General features: G+C 46.3%; 1 protein-coding gene across 1 annotated transcript in view; it reads left to right on the plus strand.

Moving 5' to 3' along the window:
• Positions 1 to 1,851: 1,851 nt before the first annotated feature.
• WLS (Wnt ligand secretion mediator) overlaps positions 1,852 to 25,656 on the plus strand; it is a 38,947-nt gene continuing 15,142 nt past the window's right edge. Inside the window, exons 1-2 of the mRNA XM_075097312.1 lie at positions 1,852 to 2,074; positions 17,818 to 18,090. Of these exons, the coding sequence (XP_074953413.1) occupies positions 1,969 to 2,074; positions 17,818 to 18,090 (379 nt within the window). The 5' untranslated portion in view covers positions 1,852 to 1,968. The remainder of the gene's footprint in view (positions 2,075 to 17,817; positions 18,091 to 25,656) is intronic.

Here is a 25,656-nt window from a genome sequence, read left to right on the forward strand (position 1 = left end):
AAGCAGCACCTGAGCTTGGTTTCATTTAGTTTTTCAAGACCAACTTTGGAAGCCAAAGATTTAGTGTTGGAAAATCAGGATAAGCATTCAGGGATCACTCCTGCCATCCTTTTCAGATGTTTTCTGTTGTATCCAGGATCTTGATCATAGTATCGTATCTTATTACATCATCCAAAATACCTCATCATATCGTTGGCTGGCCTCCAGCATAATATCTTGGCGTGTCTCTGGCACCCTTGGGGTCTGATGCGTTTAATAAATGCTCCTTTGAATGCACTGAACCTGGAGGGCCAGGTTCCAGCCTCGGGAGAGGAATCTGCTGACTTTGCTGTGGAAGACTTGGGTTGCCAGCTGTGGTCCTTCTTCTGGTCATGGAAAGGGCGCAAAGAAAATGAGTTTGTGGCGGTGACTGAGGGCTGATCTTGGGCAGGGGCACGTACCCTCCCCCTTTCTGAAGGGGACCTCTTCCTAAACACCTCTTGGCCAAACATTAAGTACATACAGTTCTTGTGCTCACCTCCTTGTGTTGACTATATATTGTATGACCAAGGTCTGGATAACGCTTCCCATAGTCTTTCCTTACGAATTAAACCCTATGCCTTCTGCTTCTCTACTTGTCCTTGAATTTCGAGACCCATCTTTGATGCTGCTACCTGCATCATTGTAACGCACAAAGCTCCCGTTAGGCTAGGCAAGGCAAATAAGCACACAGGTGTCGTCTGTATCCTGAACAAACTGAAGACATCGCTGGGAGCCTGGCAGGTGCAGCCACAGGGCTACCACATTGCATTGCCAGCACTTCAGCCATCTTACTCTGACTTCTGTTGGGGTGGTTTTTTTTGCATTTGTTTCTTCTTTATTTTTTCTTGTCGCTGACTCTTTGCTTCAGATTATTATTGGTTTGTGCCTCTAAGTATTTGACCCATCTTTCATTTTGAAAGTTCCTGTCCGTATTTTTGTCACCAGTTGTTTCCTTCCGTGGCTTATTTGCCGTCAAGGAGTGTTTTCAGCAACTCCCCACCTAGTTCCAGTTGCACACGACGGCATTCTGTGTTCTTCACCGCACGTCTGACAGGGCAGCGCCGCACGGACCCTTGTGGCATCCCATGAATAGCCGGAAGGCACTAATGCTAAAAACGAGAGGTGATGGCAGGGGGTAGTGAACTCATTCTGGGTCACGTACAGGAATGCGCGGGTGGCGGGACGGAAGCGTCTTCCAGGGAGCGGGGCTGGCACACAGCATCCGCGCTGCCGAGCGCTCCGACCCTCCTCTGGGATTTGGAGACACACGAGGGGTAGCAAAACTCAGGAAAGCCGCGTAGCGTGACCCACCGAGATAAATCAGAGCAGCGCTAAGGGGAGGACAAAGCGGCGCCCCGGCGGCGCGAGAGCCGCCGGAGGACGGGTCACAGCGCGTTTCGGCTGCGGCGCAGGGAAAGCGGGGCGGCCGCTCCTCGCGTCCTGGCTAAATTGCTCGTGAGGAAGGAGTTGCATAAACCTTTGGGGAGGTGCGAAGCAGCCGAGGGGCTCACCTGCCGCGCAGCTAGGAGCCGGGGGCGGGGGGGCCGCTGCCGCTCCCTGCCTCCCGCGCACCCCGCCCCGGGGCTGCCGCCCGCCGAGCCGCGGGGGCGGCCGCGCCGCAGCGGTGCCCGGGGCGGGGGGTGGGGGGGCGTGGGGGTGGGGGGGCGGCCCCCGCCCCTGCTGGGGCCGGCCCGGGGGGAGCGGGGCCGGGGCCGGGCCCGGCGGCGGGGCTGCGGGAGCGGGGAGGGGCGGCGGAGGCGGCGTCATGTGACCCGCCGCCAGCTCCTTTAAAGCGGCCACATGCAGCCGAGCGGCGGCCACAATCACGGCTGGCGGCGGCGGCGGGGGAGCCGGCTCCCGGCGGCCCGGGCAATCAGTGCGCAGCCGGCCCTCCCTCCTCCCCCCCGGCCCCCCGGCCGGGGAGCGGGGGGCTAGCGCCGGGCGAAGATGGCCGGGGCCATCATCGAGAACATGAGCACCAAAAAGCTGTGCATTGTCGGGGGGATCCTGCTGGTTTTCCAAGTCATCGCCTTTCTGGTGGGAGGTCTGATCGGTGAGTGCCGAAGGTGCAAACTTTCTCTTCCTCCTCTCCCCGCCGGTGTTGTTTAGCTACTTGTTACAGTATCGCTGACTCGCTCCTATGATCTAATTAGCCCTGCTATTGTAGTTAAGAAAACACGGCTCCCTGGGCCTCTTTGTGCACATTTCACTCTAGTGCCTGCAAGAAAAGAAGGGGCAGAGAAAAGTTTTTTTGGCCTGGTTTCAGCCTGGACTTAAAGAAAGAGGAAGGGGGGGAAAAATCTTCAGTATGGCGACTGGTCGCGCAGGGAAGCCTTACATTGCAAAGTTGGTTTTTTAAAAAAAAAATTTTTTTTTAAAAATTCTTCCTCCACTCTTTTCGTACCTCTGCCCCTCCCCGTTTCTCGGCCTCCGAACCGACCGCAGGAGGAAACCCCACCGCTTGCGGTAATGATAAAAAAATTAAAAAAAAAAAAAAAAAAAAAAAGAAAAAAAAAAAAAGAAAAGGGAAATTAATGGGCGCTGCTCCGGGCGAGGGCAGGACCGGTTTTATGGCCTCCGGGGTGCGGTGGGGCGCGTTCGGGTGGCTCCCGGCCCCGCTCCCCCCGCGCCGCCGCACCCGCGCTTTTGTCCGGGGTCGTTTCTTCTGGGGGACCCCCCCCCATCCCACACCCGCCCCCCGATCCGCTTCCCGGAGGCTCCTGGAACTGCGCGGGGCCGGCTCGGGTTTGTTTCTGCTCACGGAAAACCGGGGGACTGCTGGGGGGGGGGGGCTTACCCCCCACCCGCCGCCGCCGCCGTGCTGTGCGCCCCCCACCCGCGTTCGCGGCCCCCGGCGGGCGGGCACCCACGCAGCCTGCCCCGAGCCGCTTCCCCGCGCCGGGCGGGCAGCCCCGCTCCTCGCACGCAAACCTCCCCGCCTGAAACTTTTAAGCGCAGAATGCGTCGCTGTCGCGGTGAGCTGGCCCGCGGGTCCCCGAGCCCCGGGGACGCGCCGGCGTCGGGGCAGCCGGTGGCAACGGCCCTGCAGTCGGGGCTTGCCATCCCTCTGCCGCCGCGGGTGTTGGTCCTTGCCTGGGGAAGGAGCGGGGGGGTGGAAGGAGAAAGATGGAGGAGAGCAGGGTTTTGGGGCAGTCCCTGGGATTCTTTTTTTTTTACTAGAAAGCAGCTGAGTTATGCGCCCGCTGCCTGTAACGATCGTCCTATCTATGTGGCTACATCGGCGATTTCCAGTGTTGGGATGTTGGGGAAGGGCTGTGCTGCCCTGCGGAGGAATTCCCGAGCCCAAACCCTCCCTTCTCCCTCGGGGCCAGGGCTGGCTCGCCCAAGGATTGATTCCCCTTCCTCCGTGGCAAGCTTGTATGCGGGGCCGCTGGGATTTTCGGTAGCGGCTGTGGATAACTCGGGTCCTGTTCCTCTGAAAGGGTGTCGGGAAAATTTTGTTGCACTCTTTATTTGGGAGAATAAAGTTGGGCTGTTCTTGCAGTGGTCTTTATTTGAGAGATATTGAAGGAATATCTATCGCCGTCCCTTAGAAAGCCCATTCGGTGTTCCCGATGCACATTGGTGCTTTGCATTTGTAGCCTCTCTAATTATCCATTCTTAAGAGCCGTAGGAATTCTACTAAACATAATTTTCAAAAACCTCAGTTTCCCTCATTCACTTGCTTCAGTTCTTTGTCTTTGCTTAATCACAAAGGAGCCGGTGGGAAACATTGGATTAAAACCCAGTTTTTCTAGTCTTGTGGACCCAAACCAACATTGGGGATTATCGGGATTGGCTTTTTTCTTCCTTTTTTTTTTTCTTTTTTTTTCCTGTTTAAGTGCTGGTTCAAGAGCAGGTTACTGAACCCCACGCTGATTCATTAGATAAAAAGTCTTGGCCTGGGTTGTGCAGAGAAGCCAGACTTGATGTTCATCTTAAAAATATTTTCTAGTAGCTTCTGGCTTCTAAGCTCAAAAAAATAAGTTGCTTATACAAAAGTAAGTTTTTATCAGAAAGCCCTGTTTCTGTCGTCACCTGGGAACAAGTGTGATAAACAAGATAGGTTTATGTTTAGCTTTTTAGGAAAAAAACCTCAAAATATTTCTGTTCAGATTTGTAGGGATTGGGAGATAAAAGAATTCAGATGCTGTTAGTTCAGTGTTCCACCTTGTCTATTCCCTGCCTTACCAGCCACTACTGGTGGGCACCTGTCCTGGGTGGTGGGGGGCACCCAGCTGATGCTGGCGCTGGAAAGCCGCGTGGGCAGGTCTCTTGGACAGGCCTGCTGTGGCCAAGCAGCAATTCTGCCAGTGGAGACAGCCATTCGTGGCCGACTTTCCATGTCCTGCACAAACTCAGAGTAACTTCATACTGCTGGAGTAAGTGCAGCACGTCTTCTATGTGCAGGCGGGTCCTACAGAGTTATCCTGGGCAAACTTTCCTTAACTGTTGGAAAAACCCACTTCTGATCTTCTAGCAGATAAAACTGATCTACTCAATCACCCAAATGGGTTTTTCCTCCACAGTATTTACCACTTGTGATGCATTCAAGGAGTTAAGAGGCTCACCCACCCCCCCTTCTCTCAGTGGCTGTAGGGCTGCTGCGCTGATGGGCTCCAACAGCTCCCAGCCAGCCCACATAGGAGCTGAAACATAAGTGTATATCATGCCTGTGAAACAACTGTAAGTTCTTACGTGTAAACTAGGTGTGGCCCCAACATCTGGCACAGTGACGCTCAAGCAGGGCATCGCAACCTGGGGTCCGCATGACGCTCTTCCCAGCAATTAGCCCTGGAGCATGCCTTGCCGTTCGGGCCACATGCCCCTGGAAGCTCTGAGCCCAGTGGCTTGTGACCGATCCCTTAGACCGCAGCCGGGGCCCACGGCTCAGTGTCCTCATCCCTTTAGGGAGTCTCTAGCATGTGGTGTTTTCTTATAGGCATCTGATGAGAAATGGGTCGGTGGGTGGTGTTCTTCTGCACCATGCCTGGAGACGGCGAGTGGGGAGCGAAGCGGAGCTATGAGCTCTCAAACTGCCGATAGCTCTGGCAGTGATGACATGGGACTGCTGCCCTTCGGAGGTGTGACACAAGGTGGGATGGGAGCTGAGGTGTCACTGAAATAGCGTTCCTGGTCTGGTTTGATCCAGTGCACCAAACAGACACCAAGAATCTAGTTATTTTAGTTTATTCAGGTCTAGACAAACCAAAATATGTACACAACTGGAACACAGCTACAAAGCTAAACCAGCTTTTCCTTTAGCAGTCAGTTAGTCATTGTTTTGAAATATGACCTAAGTGCTCTATTTTAACAGATTACTTGTGCAAGTCCAAAATACACAAATGCAATGCATTGGTACCTGATACAACGACAATAAAGCTTCATTTTTCCGAAATTGGGGTTTACTGCCAGTGGTGGTTCCTAGCTAGTTTTTGAACAGTCAGCCGCATAATGTCTGAGTTTAATACGGCTTGCATGTTTCCAACAGCTCTTTCATTTAGAAGCAGGAGCTTTATCAGCTCTCAGTGGATCTTGCTTAGAACTCTATGTTGGCAAAGCATGAGATACACACGTATGGGAGTCAGTCCCTCACTGGGGTGAAGCTTATGTGGTGGTCTAAGGGAGCTTTGCAAAGCTAGGGAGTGAGAAAATGCCTCAAAAGAGAATTTTATTGAGCCATTTCTTTGACGTCATGCTATGGTGATGAACTGTTGGCTCCAGACAACTGGGACTGTCACTTTTTCAAACCCTGCAAAATTTCTGGTGTCTGCTTTGTTCTGTGGTAAGCGTCTTGTTTAAAGGTTATGCTTCTGGATTGTGTGTGTTAAGTGTTCAGTTAGGATGTATCAGTACTGGATAAAACACGGTGCATAAAATTAGTCATAATAAAAACCTTGTCTTCACTACCCCTCTGAGTTATAGCATCCGCACTCTATAGAAGAACTGGATCAATCAGGAATATTTTCTGTTACCATTCAAGGCAGTGTTAATGTTTGAGAAATTAGGCTAATGCTAATTTACAGTCATGCTGGCATTCCCAGGAGCCCTTCCATACTATGCATATGTATGCCCTGCCTTTTTGATATTTGGCGTGGGTTTAGGCAGATATCTGGCACCCCAGCTGTCTGCAGGGATGCTACCAGGCTGGTACAGCCTTTGAGTTGTGCTAACCACCACACGGAGCCAGGTTAGCTGGTGATGGACTTGGACTCACGTGAGGACAAACATTCAAACAGCCGGACCAGATGCAGCATCTGCCTGGCTGTGCTTGTTACTGGGAGTTTTGACCAGGGTATTCCAACGGAGGTCACACCACAGCTGCTGCTCCAGGGCCAAAGATGAGCTAGGACACCTTGTGTCCTCTTCTTCTGATGCTGGCCAAGTGGTAGAAATTTTGTGTGCATGGAAACCTGATTTGACTCTAGTGTGGGTTTAATGCCTCTTGGTTTTCTTTAAACTAAAGGTTTTGATTACAAATTATCTTCCTCTGTATACCTTGTGGGAAACTGTTGATGATGTCCCTCTTACTAATTTCCTTTGCATCTGGAAATTGTTTGTATATATACAGTATTTTGGAGGGGGAAAAAAAGGGGAGAAAAAGAAAACAGGCTTCACTGCTCAGATTTAATTTGTGGAGATAGCAGGAAATCTTGTGTTAATCGAGTACCAAAGTGTGGGACACTTTTTGTAGTGCTTCATAGCTCTGCAGCTGCCAGAATACTGGAGAACGCTGAGCCTCCTGGGCACTGCTGGTGCCTAGGCAGGGTTTCATGCATCTCGGTGGGCTTTGTGCTGCTGCCTGATCGCCACAAAAGCTGGGCAGACGTACAAACCTGCAGCCTCTGACCCTGGCACACTTGCTGGTTTGTTGTTAAGCTAGCTTGTGGTCCTCTGAATGGTCTAGTCTGCTCTAACATTCTGGGGTCAAGAAATTACCCCACTTTCCCAACAGCTTTCCCTCTAAGTTACTTTAGTCAAGCAAAGCAATGTCTGTCTTGTCCCTGGTTTTCCAGTACCACAGGAGGATGTAGCAAAGAGCAAAGCTGCTGGGCAGATGGGCAGGCTGAAATGGAGGGCACAGGAGGAAGTAGGACAACAGAGCTCTGTGGAGCAATATTCCTGTGTCAAAACTGTGGGTTTTGTTCCTTTAGACAAGTTATTGAAAAGACAGCTTTTCAGTAACTTCTTTTATATGAGTTACTTCTAGGACTACAAGGATGCCTTGTCCCAAGTCACAGATTATCTTGGTTTCAGTGCCAGTGAGCTGACTGAATGCAGGAGAACCTCTCTGCAGTGAAGACAAAGTCCAGGAGCAGGCATATGTACAGTTAAGTACTGAAAGTCCAGTGCCCAACTGTACACTTTACAAATTTAACAGATTGGAAAAGTGGAGGTATTTATTTAGCCCATGAGTCTTCTGGGACGAGGGGGATGCATTTAAGAAGGTGCAGGTTCACTGCTCCCTTGCCTCGGCTTAAGGTTGAAAAAACAGAATTGTTTTGTCTGGAGCAAATAAAACTTACTTGTGTGTCTCGCCCAGAGAGATAATGAGTCATGTGTATAAATGGCTGAGCAGCTATCAACAATTCCAGTTCATTATCTAAATGTCTGATTTGGCTCCTAAGCAGAGAGTTTCCAGGATTTAATTTTCTTTCCTGGGATTTCATTACCTTCTTAGGGCTGAACTGATCTTTTGACAGGAGAGAAGCTCTGATTTCTAAGGTATGTGAATGCAGCCTGCCTAGGGAAGAGTGTCTGTGGGCTCCAGGACAAAGACCATTTTTATGTGCCTGACTTTCTTTCATTGCTGGCCTCTCCAGAAGATGGGCAAGCTGTGCTGAATAGGTCGGTGCTGTACCGTGGACATGAATGCCAATAGACTCCTCTGTATAGACACATTCCTTTAGTGCTGCAGCCTTGGCAGAAGCACTGGGAGCCGATGAAAAAGCAGACATGAAAGGTCATGTCTATTTAGTTTAGGTCTGCTCAATTCTTCTTTTTAAGAGCTGTAACTGTAGCTGAATAGGCAAATGTGCCAGAAATGGTGAGTTCCCAGGCAGAATCGTCCGTGCTGGGGGCCTGAGGAGTGGGCAGGGAGGCTGTAAACCCTCTGAGGCACTAGTGTTTTTTTGCTCTTCTCGCAGCTGCATCACATCCAAGCTACAGCTAACTTGGGCGAGATGCATGAGGGAAACTATGTGCCTTGTAGTTTGTTTATGTAGAGAGGACTGGCCTACTGCTCCTATTTTCTGTGTTGATACGAGCTAAGCGGGCTTGGTTTTAAACATGACACTTACCTAGCAGTAGTTGCGCAGCCTCTCTGCGTTTTGCAAGGGATAACGATTAAACAGGAAATCTTTTCACTAGTAAATAACATCTATGGTCTTTGAAGTCAAGCTACAACTCTCTGACAGCCTCGGAAAGCCTTTGAAGGGCACAAGGTGTCCATCTGCTCCAGGACTGCCTGCTGCTGGCCCCAGCCTGGGGAAGTGCCCAGAATCTGATCCCTCCTATTCAAATGCAGATGAAATTCTTTACATATCTGAGTGCTGGCGGTTTCAAGGTATCTTGTTATCTGTAGTGGTGGACTTGAAGAGTTTCAGGCTGTCACTCAGGAGAAAAGCTGCTGGATAACGTCGGGTCATAGTGCTATTTTAGACCTCTGTTTGCAGGGATTTAATATCTTGGCTGGGCGTAGCAGGAAATGCATTTCATCTGAGTCGAAATTGACAAAGGACGACTTGGAAGAAAATCAAACTGTCTGTGGCAATTAGTAAATCAGTTCTACCTTCTTTTTCTCCTTTTAAATAAAATATATTTTAATATATATTTCTACATTTATGGAACTTGTACTGCTAGTGCTCGCTTTGTTTGCATTTGTTGCTGCTGTTGCACATGTGTATGAATTGTGGAGGTCATGCATTCAGTTCTCCATCAAATACACTTGTACTCTGCTGCCTCATAAGGTTTCCTTGCTTTGTGACTTACCTGCGGCTGAGGGAATAATCCTTTGTCTGTAGAGCAAGATTGTTCCTCAGAAGCCCTTTGGTTGGTGTTTGGTGGCAGCAGCCTTGCAGGGTGTGTGGACTTCTGTTCCTGCAGCGGGGATCCCAACTGCACCTTCAGGTTTAAAGGCACAGATGCTCCTGGGGCTCTTTGGGAACAGACTTACTAAAGGAAATCTCCAGTTCGTGCTGCTCCAAAGAGGCCGTGACACACAGACAACTCTTCCGCTAGCACAGCCCAAAGCTGCAAAAGTAGCATTGAAGAACAAACGTTGAGCAAAAAAGCTAGCAACCCCTCCATCATGAATACACAGACCTATCCAGCTTCTACATGGCTCTGGGAAGCTAAGAAAGTGCAGACATTCCTCAGAGCCACAGTAAGACTGTTCTATTGGCTGTAGTGCTTGGTTAGGGACCTCCAAATCCTGGCAGCTCGTGTGCCACCCCAGGCTATTGTAAGATGGTAGGTTTGAGTTTGGCAGAGGTCTGGGCTGCTGTCCATGCCACCGAATATCACCTTCCTTGCAGCCATGCTCTGACCTGGGTCAGGACTCCATCCCCCGCCCCGCAAAGGGGGTGGGAAAGCCAGTGCTGCCCAAGCCAACACTGTCACTAGAAGGAGGTAAGTGCACGCAGCCCGGTCCTGGCTTGTTCTTTGTATCCAAAGCAGGAGACTTGGGTGCAGAACACAAACTTGGGTCATGAGTTTCCTGAACTAGGCTTGGTGGTTTGGACAGGTCCATTTTTCATGGTCTGAAACAAGAGAGAAACCTGTAGGATTCAAAAATATATTGGAGATGATGGCAATAAGGATGTGTTCAGCTACAATACTATGTCTGGCAACTCCTGCTGTAAATAAGGATGGAAATTGTGCCCTGGGGCTTTAAAGGACTATGGTCTTGATAAAGCTTGGGGTCAAATGATAAGAAATTATTTTCCCAAAAGGAGTGGGTGTCTAGTACGTAGTGGGGTTTTGTTTGGGTTTTCTTTTTTTAAGGTGGATTAGATGACTTAAATGTACAGCAATCCTTCATACAAAAGCTGCTGCAGTGTCCAGAAAAAGGCTTTCACATAGCTTGTGAAATAGTAACTAGTAATAAAAAATAGTAATATGATGACTGCACTACTGGTCAGTCATTAATGTATTAAAATGGTAGCATCAAGGTCGGGAAAGAGTGAGGTAGAAAAGAAAACTTTCATCCTGCAATAAATATATATTTATAAATAATAAGAATATATGTTATCCAGGTTCTTACTGTTCTAGTTGGAAAAGCTCAGTCTGTCCGATGATAAATTAGCTTGTTTATTCCTATCCTGCTGTTGGTTAGTGTAATGAAGCAGAAGTTCTTTGTGTGTGCTCATTGGGTAGTGATGGCTCTGCACAGAAGGGGGTAATTGAGTAGAAAAGCAGAATGCTCCTGGTGCATGGGAGAAGTTAACACCACATGAGGTCAGTAGGATTCAGGCTTTAATCAATGTAGACACAATGCAATTGAGATTTTCTAAAGGGCTTGTTTATGGTGTGAGAGCAAGGGTCAGTAGTTAATTTGAAATGCTGTAGGTGTTCTAGATGAGAAGGTACAAAATATATATCATAGAGGTAAGTGCTCATGTGGGAGAAGAGAGAGTATGTTATTCTTGTAATTGGGCTGAATGCCTCCTTTGCAGGAGTACAGAAGAGGGAAGAAGGAATTATTTGAGGATTTATCGCAGGAGCTTTTTAAAGATTTAATTTATTGAAATTAATAAACTGAGCGATGGTGGCTCTTATGCAAATCTAGGCATATGTAATACTGTGAAATGAAAATGCTGAAAATTTGAGCTCACTTATCTCCTGCTAAATATTTTTTTTAAAGAAGTGAAGACTTAAGTCTAAACACAATGAAACAGTTGTTTGGTTTGTTTTTTTCATTTGAGGAATGGTTCCTGAGTTAAGCCCCTTTACAGGTAGGATCTTCTGATTTTCTCAGAAAAGAAAAAGGCAATGAATGCTTCTGTGTTAATGGAGATAGATTGCTTCAAGGACAGTATAGCTGAAACTAAAGGAAAGCTACTTGTTGCTGTGCTAGAAAGATGTTAAAAACATTACCAGCTTTGAACTGGGCTTTGAGAATTAAAAAGAAATAAATCAGTTTGACAGCTGCTTAGTGCTGTTTGCTAACATCTTTCAGGGTAAGTCCAGTGGGCTATGAATGGTGCTGGAGTTTGTCTAAATGAGTCTCTCTGTTACATTTGCCCTCGCCCATCCCCACATACCATCACTACCGTGCTGTGCAGGAGAGGTAAGCCCAAGAGATGGGTAGGAACAAGTTTTGCTCGTGGCACAAAGATGTAGAAAGGTGTTCATTAAAAACTGATAGTAATTTGGAGAAAGTAGGCTTTGTTTTCTTCTTTCTTAAAACCATTAGGTCTTTAACTTTGTTTTTTCTTGTAGAAATCTGACGGTGAAATGTCACTTTTCCCATGTTTGAAGATTTGTTAAAGGTTCATTGCCACCAAAAAGCTTCCTTACTCTACTGGGTTTTGCTTTCTGTTTGTATTCTACCTCAACTAAGCTTTGGGCCCTTAGGTTTTCTGTAGGGGCAGCCAAGCATCAGCTGTAAATGCACCCAACAGCGGGAGGGAGAGAGCTGTGTGGAGAACAGAAGCATCTGTGGGAGCGAGGGAAGAGCAAGACTTGGGACACAGCGCGTAGGAGGACTGGGAGCTCTAGGGAAAACCAGCTGTGACTTTTCCGATACGAAATGTGAACTGTGTTGGCAGTTGCGCTGTTCATGGCCATATGACGTGCTCCTTGGCAGATGCTCTCATGCAGTCACCAAACACATGGATTGTAAATGCAGTCACTGCTTGCTGTGGGGAGGCTTCACCCTTGCAGGCGAGAGCAGGATTTCCCAACGCCTCTCTCAATCCAGTGTGGGATTTCACAGAATGGCAAGACTTTGAGTCTGAGCTCCTGGGTTGTAGAAACAGCATTAAAAACCATTTTAAGGAATGAAACGTGGCTGTTGGAGGAGCTAGTGAAAAAAGTGGCAACTAAAAATCTGAAGTGGACTATATACACATCGTGACTGGTGTGCGCACATGATCCAGCTGGGAGTAATCTCTACCGCATGTAAACTCAACTTTGACTGCTATATAGTAGCTTGATATTTAGTCTGTATGTGAAGTGATAAAAATGGGAATGAGGGGCCAGCAAGAGCAGCACATCAGTATCCCAGGAGCAGTAACCACTTTCAAGACCTGGTGGGATAATGCCTTGAGTGCCCAGTCCTGACCTCCTGGCTGCCCCTGCTGCGAGCAGGAGGTTGGACAAGAGACCTCCTCAGGTCCCATCCCATCCAGGGTAACTCCGGTTCCTCAGTGCCAAACAGTGCAATTCCTTTTGAACAGGTTCATTTTTAATACACTGTCCAAGGAAGCATAGTTCTGTAAATGAACCTCTAGCTTTTGTTTGAAAAGTTATGTTAACAAAAGTCAAGGTTGGAATGCTGCGATTAACTAATTATGCTTGTATTGATTGGGAGAACGGGTTTTTACTTTCTTTAAGTAACCAGACTAGGAGGGTTAAGTCTCAGCTAAAAATTTTGCTAACTCACTCAACCCCCAAAATACTCCATTTATTTACTTTAGTTGGCCATAGTGTTGCACTAATCATGAACAGAATTAAAACTTTCCATTCTAAGGACTTCCCAAAGCCAGATTTGGGAGCATGGTGGTAACCAGGATGTAACCCAGTGGCTCAAGAAAGCAAGACACCAGTGACAGACAGGCCTGGACCCCCCAGGTCCCTTCAGAGTACCCTGCTTTTTACCTGTTTGCTGAGTATTTGGGGCAGAGTTTTGCTATGGAGAATATAGAGGGACGGAAGCAGCATTGGATGGCTTGGGGTGTCTTGGCTGTGTGGTGAATCACTCCAGCTGTTTGCCTCTGCTCGTACTCTGTTTAGTCTATGTGAAGTGAAAGAATTTACATTCCGGTTAAGATTTAGGAGAGAAATCCCCTGTATCTTGGCAATGAGGATGGTGACCAGTGCTGAGAAACCAAATCATGACACCTTTTGCTGAATCAGGTCAATAAGACCTTTGACCTCTCTGACCAGTAGATGTAAAGTATGCTGAGATGTCTCCTTCAGCTCCTCTTATTTGGAGTTATTCTAAAACGCTGTCATCTTAGTTTGGGGTGAAACACCACTACCAATTCAACATGAAGCTGTGTAGTTTTGGGTCATTCAAAACTGAAAGCAGTTCAAATTCTGTGTCTTCCACCCCCTGTCCCAGCACTAAATGTGTCTCTTCCTTTTAACTGCTGCTGTTTCTTGGAGGCATAGCTTGAGAAAATCCATATGCTTGAGACAATGTACCATTAGCTATGTGCTACTTTCAACACAAAAAGTGAGAAAAGCCTCACTGAAAGCTTTGCTGGAAATCATGTGCATGAGTTGCTTCAATCCATAAGGCATAGCTGAAATGGCTTTGCAAGTTCATCAGAAGTCCTCCCTGGGAAGCGGTGACCATGCTGCTGAAGGCACCTGGCTCTCCAGGGGCTTGCTGGCTCAAGCTGCTGCAAGGAGCTGCCCTTCCATGGCAGGGAACAGCAGCGTCTGTTGTGACCCATGTAATTATGGATAACCTTGGGGCTTTTGCAGTGAGACAGGCACCTCCAAAGCCTCTTCTGGAGGAGATGGAGCAGGCAGCTTCCCCATTCCCCAGCATCATATCGGCCGGCTCCATCAGCCAGTTGCTGCATACCTTTAAGGTAAGTGTATCTATAGCATATCTGCAGATGAGCTTCAAAGAGGGTAAACTATTCACTTTCCAAACTAGTATGAAAACCAGTGAACTGCAAAGGAGAGGTTGCTCAGATGCTGGTTTTATTTTCATGTCTGTGCTTGCCTGGGTTTTTAAGGAAGATCTAATGAAGGTTTGTCCCATCAGAGCTAAGGAGGGCTCTGGTGGTGACAGTCACCTCCTGCCCGCTTCCCACGGGCACAGGCACGCCGGCTCCTTGGGCATCGTGGCTGTTGCTCTGAAAGTGTTTGCTGTGAATCATCCTGTCTCTAAACTTGTCTGTGGGAAGTTTTTTCTCATAAGTAGGGGGGTTGGAAGTATCCACTGAGAGTGCTAGCAGCTCTGCTGGCCTTATGCCTAGTTTTTGGCATCCTGCACTGCTGAAGTTGAACCCCTTGGAGTGAGAGGGGTCTCTGCCTGATGTCTGCTCGTGGCCCCTGGAGCCAGGACACCAGAGGGGCTCCCTGGGCAGCCCCAACCCAAGCTTGCAGGGCTGGCTCCTGGAGAGCTGTGCTCCTGACCAGCTTCTGCAAAACCTTCCCGTTAAAAGCTCTTCTCCTTGGTTATCCTGCTAACCCCTCTGAAGGGCACCTGCATTTCTGTAGCGCTTCTCATCACAGTGAGCAGACTAGAACATGGGCTGAGGCTTATCCACTGTATTATGCACAAACGGCTATTTAATTATTTACAGGCTGACGTATATCATTTAATATATAAAGCTGAACCATCTACCAGCCCACAGGCAGAATGACTGAAAGCAGCCTGCTTGGCACCACGTTTTAACTGAAATCCCTCGATGCTAGCTTTGTTTTGCATAGCACTTTGTAATACTGTTAGTTGACTTGGCTGCAGTTTCGCAAAGCATTTTTTTCCACTTGGTTCAACACTCACTTGAATTTAATGGGACTGGAGCCAAACAAGTAATGCAAGCCAAGTGCCGACGTTTGTTTGGTGTGCAGTTCCCAACAAGGAATATATATAGTAATTGTCTCTTGCTCCTCAAAGCTGTAACTTTGGCAGAGGGGATACTTGAGTTAGCATGCCAAGTATTTAAAATCATAATCAGTCAGTGATGAAAACATGTATTTATGGCTATAATGAGTTGCATCAAAGCAAGAAACATTCATCTTCTCTGTAGAAGTAACAATGTCTTTTAATTCAGAAATGCCTACTTTGACATCTGTCAAAGTTAAAGCTCTGAGAACTTGGCTTGAATGTCTGGCTTATTTCACAAAAATATTCCTAATATTCACTTCTAGCTGCAGTTTTAGCCACGGTTACTAGGTTCTGCACTGAGGCGTGATAAAGGAACATTGCACCGTTTTATGCCTTTATGGCACTTTGTTAAAGCATTCTGTAATCCTGGACTTGCAGTTAGATTTCTTGTTTGTTTGTTGAATGCTTTTTTAAATTCTATTTTGCTGTTTCTTTCTGGCATATCAATGATTTATTCTTTTTGGGGGCTGCTGTAAAGTATGAGCTTCCTGTGGTTCCCAGAGGACTGCTGGATGCAGAGAGGGTTTGAGATGCAGCAGTACTACGTATCTGTGATGCGTTTAGGCTGTGGATTGATAGCAAGAGCAGGTATGAATCTGAAAGTATTCCTGCTTAAGCAAATCCTTTTCCTTTTAGCCCACCCTTTATGCCAGCATCACTGCTACTTTTCGGCTGGAAGAATCCTGTTGCTGTCAAAAAAAAAAAAAAAAAAAAATCGAAAAAATGCAGTTTATAAACAACTGCTTTTTAATAACTTCCTCCTGACTCGCATGTTGAGTCATCTCTCCCCTGCCTGTAGGAAGGAGCGCGGATGTCATCTTTCTAATGAGGTGGCACGTTAGCGAAGATGCTACGCAGAGTTCCTGGCTTGGGTCCCAAAAAGCAATAGAGCTGCTGTTGTGATGCTGTGCCCAAATGACATGGGAGCCAGGTCTGAATCATCTGGGTGTAGTGTGTGTGCATGTCAGCGTGCTGAGCCTGCCCAAACCTTGCGCCGCTCGGGAACCCTGAGCTGGCTCTGCCCCGGACGGGGCTGCCGGTTGCTGGGTGGGTGTTACTCAGTTTGGGTTAGTTTTTTCTTATTGAAATGCTTGCAGTTTGTAGGTAGGGTGTTATTGCTTGCTGTTGGAGTTCTTTAGCAGGCTGTGGTCTGTTTGGGAAGTCCTGGACCATCTGGCAGAATGACGATGGTGACAATGTGAAAATAGCCTTCTCAGGAGCCCGCAGGCTGGCTGGCTTATCCCCAGTTTTACATGACTGCCTGGCATCTTTTCTCTGGAGACTTTGACATTAAGTCATCTGTTACTCTATATGCATGGATATCTGTTATGCTATAGGCTGCTTCTGTTTTAACCCATAGTATAGGAACACTTCAATGCCTATCACTTGTATTAGAGCATTTTTATGTTAGGTTAAATTTGCACTTAAATGTTTGAATTTCAAGCCCTATTTTCATTTTAAAAAGGGCAGGATAGTTTGAGGTTCTTCATAAATGTAATTTCACAAGAAACTTGTACTACATAACTTTAATTTCTTCAAATTCTAGTGAAAACAGAAATCAAATAAAACTTAAGAAAAAATTAGTTAACCTGTTCCATCTGCTTCCCAAAACCTGTGAAGCTGGAAGGAATTCATTACAGAATGTCCAGTGGTACCTTCCTGGTAATACTTCAGAAAATAGGACAGTTCTGGTTTAATTGCAGTGAAACATATTGGGTGTTAAAATGTGTTGAGCTGGCTGACGTGCAAAAAAGTGACTTCTTTCTATGACAAAAAGGGGAATAGATCCATAAGGGACAGGGGAATTACTGACCTTCTGGTTGCTGGGCTTTCTGACCCATGCAAGCCCTTCTGATCATACTGGGGAACTAAGGAACTGGAGCATCTCCAGCTTTGCTTGCCTCCCTGGTTTGCCAGTTCTGTGATGCATTAAAATATTTATTTCCCAAGTGATGATATTGGAAACAAGGCAGAACCACTGTCATAAGAAGTCTTTGCGTGGAAGAACTCTGTTGGAAATATATTTGAGTTTTTTAAAGCCTTTTCTTTCTCTCAGATTTGAAGGTGTTATGCTGAAATTCTGGCTGAAGGTGGAATGCGTTTCTTTTCTGCTTTCATCCCTATTTGTACTTCAGTTTCTGAGTATTTCCTCATTGATGTAGAGCCTGAGCAGTATAATCCTCCATAGTTTTAATTATCTCATCTGGGATGTTACCCATTTTCACTGTGTCACAATAATTTATATCTTGTGCACATGCACAAAGCCTCGTCGCTTGCTGTGGTGATGGGGGCTGTGCAGAATTTGGAGTGTTTCAGACCCAAGAAACCAAGTGCCATGGTTACGGCACAGGGAGGGCCGCACCACCTTCTTCACTTAGCATGCTCCAGACCAGATCACTGGTGGGCGTGACAGTAAGTAAAGAAGAAATTAGTGCAGCATTATCCAGTTTATCATTGCTGGGAGCATTTTTACTCCCCTAGTGTTTTTAAAAAAGGAATTGCGTGGCTCATCAGTGAGAAAAGCCTTCCTGTCCAAGGAAACATGTAGCTGTGCATGGTTTGAATCACTGTGGTAAGCCTTGCCCCACTCTGCAGGACCACAAGGTCTAGGATTAGTTCATCCATCTAGCTTTGTGATATCCACACGCAAATCAACTTGCAAAGCTTCAGTGAGCAAACTAGAAGAATGTATGCACAGGAAAAGATGCCAGGAACTTTCCAAGTGATTTTGGTGTAACTGAGATATCTGAGACTGAACGAGCAGATTCCCACTGCTTCAGCTAATCCTAATTTGATCCCACTACAAAGTCAGTAATATATCTGTAGACATAATAAACTTAATTACTTAACTGCAAGATCAAGGAGCTGTGAAGGAGAATCATTTGATGCATTTGTTTTAAATTGTCTTCAAATAGTTGAATGGGGAGCTGGGTATTTTGATGGGGAAACCACTATATAAGATATCTAAAGATGCTAAAAATGCGGTTCTCTTCCCTTTGCAGCTCCCAGCCCCACTACAGCTGTTCCTTACACGTCAGTGAAGTGCATTGATGTAAGAAAAAACCACCACAAAACCAAGTGGCTGATGCCCTGGGGACACAACCACTGTGAGAAGCTCAAAGACTTCGACGAGGCGGTGAGCAGGCAGATCGAAGCCAATGATATTGTGTTTGCGGTGCACATTCCCCTCCCCAAGAAGGAGATGAGCCCCTGGTTCCAGTTCATGCTTTTCATCATGCAGCTGGACATTGCATTCAAGATGGACAACGACTTAAGTAAGTCCCTCTCCATCGTTCATTAGGTGCTGACTGTGATCTAATTTCCTAGTGTCTTTGCCTTAAAGTTGCTTTTATCCTGCACCATATGTTAACTGCTACAGTGCCTCCATACAGCGAGGTGATAGAGGGAGGAGCACATTCTAAAGGTGGGAATCAATAATGAGACATTTCAATGTGTATCTTTGCAGGGAGGGCCATTCATGGTTGTCGTGGTTCAGCCTCAGCTGGCAACTGAACACCACGCAGCCGCTCGCTCACTCCCCCCCCCCCACCCCTGTGGGATGGGGAAGAGAATCGGAAGAGCAAAAGAACTTGTGGGTTGAGATAAGCACAGTTTAATAATTACAATAAAATAATAATAATAATGATGATGACAATGATGTTAATATAATAAAATAGAAAAGGAAGGGAAAGAAAAAAAAGGAAAAAAAAAACCCGTAGAAACACAAATGATACAACTGCTCACCACCTGCCGACCGACGCTACCCGTTCCCGAGCCACGATTGCTGCCTCCCTCCCCCGGCCAGCCCCTCCCAGGTAACATACTGGGCATGACGTTACATGATATGGAATATCCCTTTGGTCAGTTTGAATCTGCTCTCTTAGCTGTGCCCCCTCCCCTCCCGGCTTTTTGGGCACCTGGCAGAGCATGGGAAGCTGGAAAAGTCCTTGACTAGTACAAGCACTACCCAGCAACAGCTAAAACACCAGTGTGTTATCTCAACATTTCTTTCCATGCTAAGTTCAGAGCACAGCACTATACCAGCTAGAGTGAAGAAAATTAACTCTATCCCAGCTAAAACCATGACAATGGTGCACGAGCCAGTAGCTAAGCAGATGATGAGCGGGTTCCCTATTATAATGTACATAAACCAGTGTAGTTGCTGATGGTCTAAATCCAGCAATTAGCTTTCACAGCACACACTCCTGGGTTTCATATAGTTTTCCAAAATATTCCAGGATGCTGAGTGTACAGCAGCAGTTTGCTGTCAATAATACAGCCCAGCACTTTCAGCTGCTCTTTCTTCTGCTTCAACATGTTCCCATCCCGTCCCTTGTGCTGGCTCTGCACGTGCCTGGCCATGTGGCGAGCTGCATCATGCAGCTTCCTCGGAGAAACCTGAGTTTGGCTGGACAAGCTTTCTGACCAGTTAGCAGGTTGACTTGGTTGCTGCTGTACAAGGTAGCGCTAGGGCCACCACTGAAGATCTGTTGGCGCAGGTGAGGAGCGGGGATGTCCCTTCTGGAGGCAGCGCATCTGCCAGCGCAGCAGCAGGATCTCACTGTGCTCTGGTTTGGATGTTTCAGTCTGTGGACGTGGTAAAATGCAGTGTCATGAGATTTTTTGTTTTGGTTTTGTTTTTTATTTATATAAATGTCTCTGTCCCAGAAATCCTTTATACAAAGACTTGGGCTGGTTACTAGTTTCGCATTGCTGAAGACTTTAAGCCATGGTATTTCGCTCCATTTTTAAAAAAATCTTGTGTGATGAGTTTCTAAACTGTGAGCCAAAGTACTTAGTAAATTAAATTATTGATCTGTAAGTTTACATGAGGAGCTCATAAGGTGTGCTCATGTCTTAAGTTTTTAAACATGCACTCTCCATTGGGCACCAGTTGCAGAAGAGCTGATGTTTATTTACTGAGCCTTTGTCATAATAATAACTAACTTTTTCAGTTTGAGGTTGGTTGTTGGTGAACTTGAAATAGTTGCCCCACCTTTCATCAATCATTGAGATACATCTTTTGCTAGGATTTGATATATGCAGATGGAAAGTACCTTCTGGCCTTAAAACTACAGTGGTCCACATTAACTGGAAGACTATAGGTACAGGAACTGTGGAAGAAGCTGTCTTACTGGGATTCAACCTTAATATCTGTAAGGAGATGAAATATGGAAATAAAAAAAAGAAAAACCACAAACCCACAGAAAAACAAACTCAAAAATAACCCTAAAAAATCTGCAAAATTATGTTGGGAGCAGCAAAGGCAAGACTGATCTGCCCCTTACTGAAAGAAGAGTTGTATGTGGTTTTGTGTGTCTTGAAGTGTTTGGGAGAAAAATCCCTCTCTAACAACTGTAACCTAACAATGACTAAACTTTTCAAACTGGTCTGCACTGGGGCTTCTCTAGCTCTTTCTCTGGCTGCAGCCTGTCTGTTGGTCTAGCTTTAGTGTTCATGTAACCATGTGGTGGATCAGTTCAGGGAGCAAATCTGTTTCAGAAACTGGCTGCCGTGTTGGAGATGTGACCTAGCAAACGTGTGTGCTGGTGCAGGGGGAGCTGGCAGCCTGCACCCCAGGGACTGCAGCCAGGTCACTCACTGTAGATCTGATGAAGCTTTCATGACAGCTTTAAGCTTCCTTTACTGCCTTGCCTGCTCAGCATGGACCTGTTCCTTCTTAGCTATTTAATGTATCATCATTAAGATAAGTTAAAAATGAGATTGTATAAAGCTTACAGATGCATCCTCATCCCTATAATTATCTCTAAAACACAGAGAGAGTAGCTTTGTAACTTCATTAAGGCCTCAACTTCTTAGACTTCAATAGCTGATTGTGTTTAGAGAAATAACGCTTTGTCCCAAAGGTTTTAAAGTCAAACAGCTAAGCTGGAGTCAGTAACTGGCTGAGCACCTGGGAGCAGGTTGCTAAAATGCTAAACAAGCTTTTGTCAGTAATTGCTCCTGTAAAGTGCAGAGCGCCTTTTCTTCAGGTCATTATTCGTGCTCCTCAGTGACAGTGTCCTTCAAAGGTGGGGATGTTTTTGATATTTAAAAGCAAAAATAGTTTGTCTTGGCCCACACTCTGGGTAATAAAAGCAAGTTTGGGGGTGAGCTGTACCACTTCTGCAGCAGCGAAAGACTCTGTTTCTGGTCATTATCAGTTCAGTAGCTGCTGGTGGGTTTTGTTTATAAGCATTTGGAGACGAAGGACACTAATTTCTTATGGTGTGAGCTTACTTGGCACACCTTGAAGGCTTCCTTTCACTGACTGAAGAAAGTATTTTAAAACACTATTTTCCTACACTTTGTGCCAAGCTGAAGGCAGATGTAAATTAAGTGTAAAATCTAAGAAACTAGGGAGTAACACATCTTTCTTGCTAGATTGTTGTAACAGATTAAATAAAAATAAATCTTGTTAAGCCGAAATAATTGCATATGTGTCTCTATATTGCTGCTAACTTTGCATTAGTGTTAAGAGCTTCATTGATCAGACAATTGGAATTAGCTCCTCAAAAGAGTCAACACTTAAGATGTAAGATAACCTCATATCTTCTTTTACATCAACAATTCAAGTTTCTTCTCTCAAGCTTTAATCTTGAGACCTCAAAGACAGCAGTCACCCTGTTGTAGTTAATGCCAACAGGGGCTGGTGCCAAACCAGGGATGGCTTCTGGAAGGCATTGCAGCTGCTAAAGCCTCTGCCAGTCACTGTTGTAATGACTGTCTTGAAGCTGCCTCAGATCATCTAGGAAAGCAGCACTGCCTGGTAACTGTAAATGCTCTTATCTGCCTGAAGAAGCTGGTTGCCTGTCTGCCTGAGGAAACATCCTGGTCTCTGGCTCCCAAAACCCTGCAGTGTGATCTGAAGATGTTAGAGTCAACGCTAGCGTGCAGGGTCCTGGCTGCATTCCCCTTCTTGGTCTTCACCAGTGATGCTGCTGAGCCACATCTCAAACTGTCACCTGCTTTTCTCTGCAAAGGCACATGGTTGTCCTCTTCCGTCGCAAACCGTAAGCAAGGGCAACACACGGGACAAAAATTTGCATCTGTTGCAAGTCTCTGGGCTTAGGTTTGCTGGGGGCACTGGCTGCCATAGCTGTCCTGGGAGAGGGATGCTCTGGGTTGGGGGTGGTGAGGCTGCCTGTAGGGAGATGTGGGGGTGACTCATGGGCCTGACACAGACACTTCCCCTCACCTCTGGAAAGCCAAAGTCAGACCGGTGCGTCAGCCCTCCTCATCCAGCTACCAAGGGCTTTCCCAGGGCAGAGGGGGAAGGCAGCCCTGGCAAGGTGCCCCAGGGAGTGGTGGCTGGGCATCCCAAAAGGCCTGTGCAGTCTGCATCCTTCAGAGGAGGAACCAGCCTTAATGATATTTGCCTTGGGAACTTGCTCTGGACTTTAAAAGTGTTTAGAAATGTTTTTGAAATGCAGATGTTTAGAAGCTGAGCTACTTCCCTTCTGTTTACCCTTCACAGAAAGCTGGAAGAGACTCAGACTTGCTGTTTCTCTGAGGAAATGCTCTTTCTGTGCCAGTGCTGTCCTTGTCCTTTTTTTTGATTGCATTATGCATTCAATTATTAAAAAACCCTTTTCAGAACATGGATAGGCATCAGACAGAGAAATGAGACTAAGTTATCTTAAAACCACCTGCACCTCAATTGCAAAAGCTGTGATGGGAAAGCTTAGTGCCCCTAACAAGGACAGTAACATCTGCAACAGGATCTGCTCCCACTGTGGTGCAAAATGCCCTGTTTGCAGGGACTGCAGGAAGCCCTCCAGCATTCACACAGCTACTGCCATGGGGCAGCAGCTGGAGCCCTGCATGGCAGCACCGGTGTGCAGCCATCCATCCCTGCCATCTGTCTGCAAGGCAGACGGCTGCTGGCCGCATCCTCTGGGGCCCAGTGGCCATCCTCTGGTTTCTAGCCATAAGAAATCTCCTGCATGCAAAAGGCTTCTTTTGAAGCTGAAGTGTTGCTCTGTTACTGTGCAACTACGTCTGGTTCCTGTTGCTGGATTTGAGGAACACTGGGTGCTTTCACAGGAGAGATGAAGGCCATTAAGCTCATTGAGGACTGTTCTCCAAAATAGCACCTTCCCTCAGAAGGACGTCCTCGCTCCCAGATGGGATGGGTGGTCAAGCTGGCTCCTGGAGCTACCTCTTCTGTACCCTTCTCCTGGGAGTAGAGCAGTGCTGTGGCTGTCCATGGGTGGGGTTGCTGGTAGTGAGTGTGCAAATCCCTTTTCCTTGGCAGGTTAGGTGGACATCTCTGTTCCCTGCATATCAGATTCACTTTAAAACTTCATTCCTGCTTTGCTTTAGTTGTTGCTTGTTGGCACATCTTGCTGCTGGGCTCTCATGGGCACAATACCTTGGAGAAGGGTGGGAGGATGTACTGTGAGCTTGGAGGGATTTTTAAAATTTATTTATTTACTTTTTGGGCTGGTCTGCTGCCATGGGTCTGGGCCATTTGCATTTGGCAAGCTGCAGTGTTCTTAACAGGGAACATCAGTCTTTCTGAGCTGCTTTGCAGCATGACCTTGTATGTGCCAAGAAATAATTGCCTGGTATCTGTCCTTAGCTGGAGTAGGAACCTGGAGGCTGCTCGCTCCCTGACTGCCATAGGCTTCAGGAGCCCCCAGGGCTGAGCTCTTCCTGCCTCAGTTTCACCTTGTGGAAAAATAAACCTGAAATTTCTTAATACTGAACTGACATCTAGGAATGCAATGTCCCGGAGGAGTATGAAGTGATGGTTGCACTGTGCTGGGCATTGGATAATGATGCCTTTATTTATCAGATAGCGTAAGAGTATGGAGGGGCCTTCAAAAATCTTCAGTCTGGAAAAAAAGCTTCTCTTTTTATGTCTAGTGAACTTAAAATGTTAGTGAGAGAGAATGACTTCTGGCTTCTTTGCAGTTGGAAAGCAATTGTGTACAGTCAGATGGCTGAGCACTGCAGACTCCTGTTCAAATTCATCTAATTTTGGTCTCTCTGGTAGGTTTTGTAATTTTAGAGAGCTGGTGAAGCATGGATGTGTAATGCAAGTAATTCTAGAATTTCTTCTGTTTGCTTGCATATGCTTTTTTCCAGACAGCTGTATTAGTATGCAGCTGGCACAGAGCCGTCTTCTGAAACAACTTCTCTATTTTTAGACTATTGTAATGTAAGTGAAGATATCCTCTGCTAATATCGCACTATGGAGTGAATCATGGGAAAGATCTTGGGCACTGAATGTTTGGCAGTAAAATGCCAACATGAAAAAAATATATTGGCAGTGCTCGGAGCATGACAGGTACTGGGGAGTCCCTTGCTGTAGTGGGGGGGTCACTGCTCTGACCTGCTTCAGAGCATCTCATACCCCTGCAAATGGAGAGTCACTGAGAAAGCTCAAAGCTTGGGAACCCTAGCAGGAATGTCTCTTCTCCTTGTTGGTCATCCCTGGAACACATAATCATCTAAACAAACTTGCCTTATTTCTTTAGGGGTTTTAACACAATCCTATGATACTAGTGAGGCTGTCACTCAGTGCACAAGCTGCGCATATAAGAGGCAATTTACTAGACTCCAGATTATCTAGGTGTTATCTACAGGATCTGTGAAGGCAAGGCTAATCTGGAGCATGCCAAAAAGATGCTCTGACGTGGTCCTTGTGAGACAAAGTTTCCTGGCATGGGCAATTTCATCTCTTGGTACTGAATAAGACAAATTTCTACCTTTTATTGTTGGGAAATTATGGAGAATCTTGATGAACATGCATGGAGGAACTGAATAATTGCTTTTCTCGAACGTGTTAGCATCTGGGAAGCGGAGCACAGGTTTGCAGTAGCTTTTTGTCTTCCTTCCTTGCATGTATTCTTTCTCTTCTGCTGTGGCTCAGCCTTGAATAATTAAAATACTCTGCACTCTCTCAGCACTTTCAGAAGTAAAAAACTGGCTTGACTGTCAGTCTCTTGCCTTCTTTTCATTTCTCCCATCTGCTGTTTTGATGATAAATACCACTGTTTAAGTTTTAAGGTGTAAAGAAATGCCTTTCTTTTATCTTGAAGCCAAGCATGGTGGAACATCAGCTGCTGCTTCTCTCATCCTTCCCTTCATGCAAGTATGCATGTACAGGCACGTAGCCTGCCCTCAGTATTGAGAAGACTTCAAGGAGTGTTAATGCTGAGCGTGGAAGGGCACCTGCCCCTCCAGTTGTCCATTCACCATCTGACATTTTGGTATTACTGTGAATAAGTCAGGAATCTTCTTAAAATTCAGTTCTCTGCCAGTGTGTCACTGTCTTTATTTGTTCCTTTCAGACAATGGGGACTGCTAATGAAAGGCTGAGAGTGGCCTGGCATGAGTATCATCAGTCTGCTTGTGCTGAAATACAGTGTGTGTGTGTGTGTGTATATGTCTGTATATGTACATACATATATGCGTATTTTATGTTGACAGTCTTGAAGGGTCTTTGTACAAAACTCTGTTCTAATGGGAGATGTTACCCCAAAAAGGAGACTGATGGAAATTCAGAGGGAGATTCTAATCTATTTGTCTGGAAAGGCACACACTAGTATATCTTCTGCCTTCTGGTTTTCATACTCAATGCCAGCAGCAACGCTTGGATTGCAAAGATGAAATAATGAAAGCTGTTTCTGTTGGATTTAATCCCAAGCATTCCAGTTGGTTTTATGGTTTCTGAAATGAAGTTTGTAGTTCTTTTTAGCTGGGCCAAGCTTAACCTTATGTCCCCATTTATCTGTTTTGCTGGTCTTCTAAATAGCGGATCTGAGATGGCAAATTCATGTTTCATGGAAACCGAACTGATGGATTCTGTGGAAAGGAACTTGATATCAATC

This window comes from Phalacrocorax aristotelis, chromosome 6 (genome assembly GCF_949628215.1).
Source record: "Phalacrocorax aristotelis chromosome 6, bGulAri2.1, whole genome shotgun sequence".
NCBI classification, from domain to species: Eukaryota; Metazoa; Chordata; class Aves; order Suliformes; family Phalacrocoracidae; genus Phalacrocorax; species Phalacrocorax aristotelis.